The sequence below is a fragment of the Ceratocystis lukuohia genome (genome assembly GCF_044167205.1).
Source record: "Ceratocystis lukuohia strain C4212 chromosome Unknown Supercontig2_pilon, whole genome shotgun sequence".
NCBI classification, from domain to species: Eukaryota; Fungi; Ascomycota; class Sordariomycetes; order Microascales; family Ceratocystidaceae; genus Ceratocystis; species Ceratocystis lukuohia.
The window spans coordinates 24049-30048 of record NW_027263521.1 but is presented as its reverse complement, the minus strand read 5'-3'; the positions used below and the strand labels follow the sequence as shown (position 1 = coordinate 30048).

The following is a 6000-nucleotide window of genomic DNA, read 5'->3' as shown; positions in this document are numbered from 1 at the left end:
TCATGCCGGAATGAATGGTAAGGCAAGGTTCAACATGCCTTTGCCAACAAACGTGTAGCCATATGGATGAGCTGTGAGCTTCACAAGAATCCCAAGTAGACCAGACTTATTGGGTTGTACTTCACAATCAGAGTCCAGGTTGGTGTCGAGCTGGGCCTTGACAATATCAACAAGCTGGGACAGTGAAATTTGGTGCTTCTTATGGACAGAGGCAGAAGAGGACTCAAAACTAGGCTCCTTGCAGTGAAGATTGACATTTGGACATGATTGGTCAAGATAACCTCCATTGGCCAGACCTAAGAGACATCGCTGTGAGCAGTACTCAGGTCGAGGAAGTCGACATGTGCTGGAATTGGTATATGAGTCGACATGTACTGCCTGCTTCTTCTTGGAAGGGTCGTGCTCGTGTTGGCTTGATGACCTGCCATCGGGTGGTGGGAATTGTGGATATGGGTTTCGTAGTGAAGACGAACCAGTATTTCCACTTTCATTCCCTTTACCAGAACCAGACGATGGATCAGATGGTGGCTTTTTAGACCCATGGAATCGAGGAAGTCTATTCTGTATACTTGCAATTTGTTGTACTGAAAGATTTGTAGAATTAAAAGCCAGCTGAATCATTGTCATAACCATAGCGTATGGGGTGTTTTTGATACCATTCTCTAGTGCTGAAGATATCTCACTGTCCTGAGCTGGTGAATCGTCTAGGCCATGACGTGGGATATCACTGACATCTTTTTGATGAACACACAGATGAAAATAAAGCTCTGATGGCTCTTTGTAGTTGATGTGAAGCAAAATGGTAGCTTGACCAGTTGAGAGATAGCCATATGAAAGGCCAAGAGTAACCATATAATTGTACGTCTGTACTAAAGCCTTTGCCACCAGTTGGGAGCTAGGCGGGTGCTCTTGGTTTTTCAGGTTCTCAATCTTGCCAGACGCCGGTGAGCTTGCTCCAGGATCTATTGATTCAGTAAATATTCTGCTCCCTGAATCAACAATATCCTTCAACGCAGAACAGAGTAAATCTGGGGTGAATACATGTGCAGGCTTGTGTTCGATAACTAGAAGGTTTTTCACGTTTGGTGATTCATTCACTCTTCTCAGAAATGTACCATCTGGATTGATTCTGCGCTCGGGGGACCGCATTTTGATTGGCTGCGTTCTATCAGGATCTGGAGGTGAGGTGGCAGGCCGCTTGAGATTACGTCCCGCATTCGAGATATCTAGAGAGGGTCTACGACCACGCGAGGCAAAGGCAGATACGACAGTCACTGGCTCTGGAATATCAGCTCTAATACTGGAAAGATCCAAAAATTCGTCTGGTGAGTTCTCATCATCTGAGCCCTGCATGTTGTACTCATGGACCTGTTCGCAAATCTTCTTGATATATGCTGTGTTTGGGTGGAATTCAACTTTCTCCACTTCTTCAGAAACGATCTGACGCCAGGTACTAGCGATTTTGGCGACAGGAAATTCAATAACCAAGGAACAGAACAGTGAAGATTCAATTTCACTGGCATGTGTCACTTCTTGAGCCATCTCTTGCACCGCAGAGGCACGTGAAAGTGGCGGAAGCAATAGCTTATCACCAAAGGCATTAGAAAGATCAGTGAACTTTTGCTGGTGAAGCTCTGGAAACTCGTTCCATGGCAGCAGCTTCCTAGGACAGGTGCGACCAAGAACAGATGTTGAGCTTGCGGCAGTGGTTTCCGGGCCTTTTTGGCGTACTCTGAGAGTTTGAAAGCAGTGCGCGTAGAGGTGGTAAATGTGTGCGTGGAGGGACTGCTTAGCTGTGGCGGCATCGGCACGCTTCTTTTCGGCATCGGCACGCTTCTTTTCAGCATCGGCACGCGTCGTTTCAGCATCGGCATGAGCCTTTGCTTCCACAAGCTTTGAGTCTTTTTCATCGATAAGAGCCTTTGCTTCCACAAGCTTTGAGTCTTTTTCATCGATAAGAGCCTTTGCTTCCACAAGTGCAGCCTTCAATGCTTCTATATTCGTCAAATCTAAATTTTCCATTTTGTAGGGCCGATTATTTCGTTTTTAAAGCAAAGGTCGTGCTGAAAGAACAATATTTAACTGTTGAAGAAGAGCATTAATGTTGCATAGTGTTAGCAATAGACATGAGTAGCAAAGAGGTTACTGTTGACATTTGACACCTAGGTGATGAGAATCCATGTGATAAATCCATATCACGTGACATACTTACGTAAAAAGTTAGTTTACCCCGCTCTCTATTGATCCTTGTCTCCTTTCCACAGATAAGAACCTTGTCTTATCTATTTTTCCTGAACCTTCTCCAGGGCACTCATGGATGTTTTCCCAACAGTAGAAATTGTTCCTTATTTTTTTATGTAAAGTTCATGAAAAGCTTGGCTACTCCTTTGTTTCTTTGTTTGATGATTGGTGTTTGGTTTGTTTTCATTCTTTCCTTCCTTTCCTTCCTTTCTTTGTTTTCTTTTTCTTTTTTTTTTTTTTGCCTATTGTTGGATAAGTGTTGGATAAACTACATGGAGGATGGGTATTGTGGGGAATTTGCCTTCGGTTGGGTTAACCCTGGGTAAACCCAAGCCTGAATACTTCAGCTTAGTTGTCCATAACGGAAGAACTTAACACCTTAGAGAATGAATAGAAAGCAAGCTTCACCAATTCGATCAATCTGTATACTAGCACAGTTCCACATGCGGTTGTACAGGATCACGAGTGACTTCTAAAGTGATAATATCTGAATTCAGTAGATTGTTCCAACACCTGTTGTACTTTAACCACGGTAGAGCGGAAACAAGCAACAAGGCAACTTGGGAGCAATTGCGCTTCGCTCATCAAAACTCTATAGTGAACCTTGCAGAGGGTTAATTTCTATCCAGTCACCAGTCTGGCATCATTGGATCTCTGTGATTCCCATAGACGTTAAATATATTCAAGTTCAAGTTCAAACTTGGCTACTCCTCTTTTCATACATACTACCCCTTATTTAGATAAGCACATAGTGTCATTGGTTTACCTAAACTTCATATGGAGCTCGTTTGGAAGTCTGCTTTTTAACATCCCCCCCCACTCTCCCAGAGTTCCAGATAAGTGGGTTTCTGCAGCCATTGCCCTAAATTCAGGCATCTTTTGTGGACCCAGTGGTTTTGTTAAGCCATCCACTGCCATGCTACTGGGACAAATCCGATTTTTACTGAACCTTTTTTCACCCACTGTTTGACAGCATGGTACTGTGTGTCAATGTGTTTGGTACCCTTCTTAACTCCTAATGATTTAGCTATCTTAATGGCTGCTTGATTGTCTCTGAAAACCAAGGTTTTGTTTTTCAAGTATAAACTTAGGCATTCTTTCATTTTGGTCTCAAAGATCCCAATGATTTTGTTTAGTATACATCATAAGTGTATACCCTCTTTCACACATGGTACTCAGCTTCTATAGTTGATGTTGCCACAGTTGCTTGTTTCTTGGAGCTCCAGCTTATAGCCCCTCCAAGTCCAATGAACACTATCCTGCTGACTGACCTGTGGTCTTTTGCATTTGCATAGTCTGTGTCACTATATCTGACAATATCCATCTCCCCTTGACGCACTTTGTAGCATATGGAAAAGTTGGATGTATCACGCAAGTAGCACAGCACTCTCTTGAGCCATTCCATGTGTTTTGGCGTTGGTCAGCACAATCTTCTAGAGAGACTGCTTTCTCTCCTCATCAATCAATAAAGGTTCTTTGTATACCATAGCAGCGCAGTCTAACCGTAACACTTATATTGGGAGCTGAGGTTATGATCATCAGGGCTGTGAAAGGCGTCTCACCTCCTTTTCTCTGGACAAGGTGCAACCTTGATAGTGCCTACTATGACGGCCTATGAGCCCTTCAATCCTGTAACACGACTGACGAGATAAAAACCAGGTATTAACATGTATAGAATCGCATGGGGGGCTTAGTTCATACACAACAAGTACTGAGCATCTAATAATATTTCATCACTCATAATGCTCATGAAAGCTGATGTCCTAAGGCAGTGGCTGAATCATAAATGCCCGACTTGCTGATAATCCCCCCTCTGGGCCCCACGAACAGAATTCCTTTCATGCTAACTTGATGTTAGTCGGCCTATATGTTTAACGAGCATTATGGATAAAGAGGAAGATGGTATTACTTACTCGTGCGGCTTTGAGTATGTTAAGACCACATTTCAACCTTCATATTTGACAACCAAAGAGACTCATTTGGATATTTATCCAAGACTATGCGTAGATATTCGTGCCAATCGTCGTGCCAATCGCCATTGGCAAACTCAGCCGCAGAGTATTCCCAGTATGCAGGATACCAGGACGCAGACTCCCAGTCGATAATGACTGGAACTCCATCATCCTGCACAATGATGTTGTTCCTCTGAAAGTCATTGTGGGTGAAGATGGGCGTACCACCGCCACGAAGGACAGTTGGCAGGATATGTTGGTAGTACTGAGTCTTGTAGGCCATACGCTCGCCAGTTACGAGGGAGTATATTCGAATGATACAGTCTATCAGTTCATCCTCGGTTGCAAAGGATCCCTTGATATCATTGATATCCTGTGTCGACAAAAACATATCGTCGAGCAGTGGCCCACCGTCAATGTTACCGATAAGCCCCGGGTGCTTCAGTTGCCGAAGCTGATCGAAGTATGCCCGAAGAGTGTTGGCGATAGAGGTTTTGCGAGCTTGGTCGAGGCTACCCCACAGGTTTAAGAGCGTTGTGCCCTGAACATATTGCATGACAATATATGTGATGACACTCTGCTTCTCTTGACGTTGGTAAATGGCGTAGACCTTGGGGACTGGCACTGTCGTAAATTTTGCGACGTACAGCATTTTATGGGCCTCGATGGGTTGAACTTTCACACCAAACTTCATGACAAATTTCTGCTGTATTCCCACAAGGCGAGCGCCAGGTTTGCTAGGGAAGACTTCAGAGCTGTCCATGTCATTTGGAGTTGGCAGTGGAATGGGATAGTTCTGAGACTGGTCTATGAACAGGACATCGTATGACATTGGCTCAGACATGACGCATTTTATGCTGGGTGATGGTGATGTTATTAGTAACTAATGAAGCACTTGTTGTTGTTGTTGGTCATCTACTACATGAGAAAGAAAAGTAGAAAAAAGTGTCAGTAACCTAAGTCATGGTTACCAAGTTGTTGACCCTGATCCAGTTCACCCTTACGTTAGGGTTAGCATCAAGACATCAAGGGTCTTCATCCAAGGCCCAAGCGCTCGACCCAGAACATGGTAGCAATGGATATATAAACCGGCCGAGATCTGTCCCTAGGACTAGACTTAGATAGAGAAAGACAACATGAATAATCACTCAATCCTCCCTTCTTTCTCTTCTTCACAGGACATTCAGTACGTCCTCCTAATATCTACTGTTAGAAAGAAAGACTAGCTACTACTTGGGTATCACCTTTTTTCTACATGGGCATCAGTCTTATGTGGGCATCACAGTTTCCATACTCTGATTGGCTCTAGCTTACAGGTACAAGACCCACAAAGGCAGTGAAGCATGTGCACTAACAGTGGGCCAAATCTCAAGCATTCTTTATAAGTAATGTACATGTAACCTGAGCACTGCAGTCAACTGAGTGCTGCACTTTTCTTAACCTCTCTTATAGAAATGGTGATAAAAACACCACAACCTATTTAATCAATTCAAACTACTCACTATACTCTTCCCCAGATGTCTCAATCACTACTTGACAAGTCCTTGAATTATGGCCAGGCTGGATGTAGACACATTCATGCTGAATACCCCTGGTCATGCTGACCTCCTTTGACCACTCCTCCGTGATGATGCGGCCACTATCTGTGCATCAATATCCATCTGATCAATTGCTTCCCTTCCTTCTTGTACTGTCTTAACCCCTCTATTCTGTAGTCTAGCTCTTTTTGCCCACTGGCGCCAGCTAAGTATCTCATTTGCCTCCTGAAGGTCTTTGTTCTCAGTAGCTAATAGGGCAACCTGATGCA

The 6000-nt window shown here is 43.9% G+C and overlaps 2 protein-coding genes across 2 annotated transcripts; both read right to left on the bottom strand.

The window, feature by feature from the left end:
- On the bottom strand, positions 1-2022 carry HOO65_020006 (uncharacterized protein; the record flags this gene model as incomplete). Its single annotated transcript, XM_070999970.1, has 1 exon — positions 1-2022. One exon carries the CDS (start codon positions 2020-2022, stop codon positions 1-3), a length of 2022 nt encoding a protein of 673 aa, XP_070860644.1.
- Positions 2023-4173: 2151 nt separating this feature from the next.
- On the bottom strand, positions 4174-5037 carry HOO65_020005 (kinase-like domain-containing protein; the record flags this gene model as incomplete). Its single annotated transcript, XM_070999969.1, has 1 exon — positions 4174-5037. The coding sequence occupies one exon, from the start codon at positions 5035-5037 to the stop codon at positions 4174-4176; it is 864 nt and encodes a 287-aa protein (XP_070860643.1).
- Between the last annotated feature and the right edge of the window lie 963 nt (positions 5038-6000).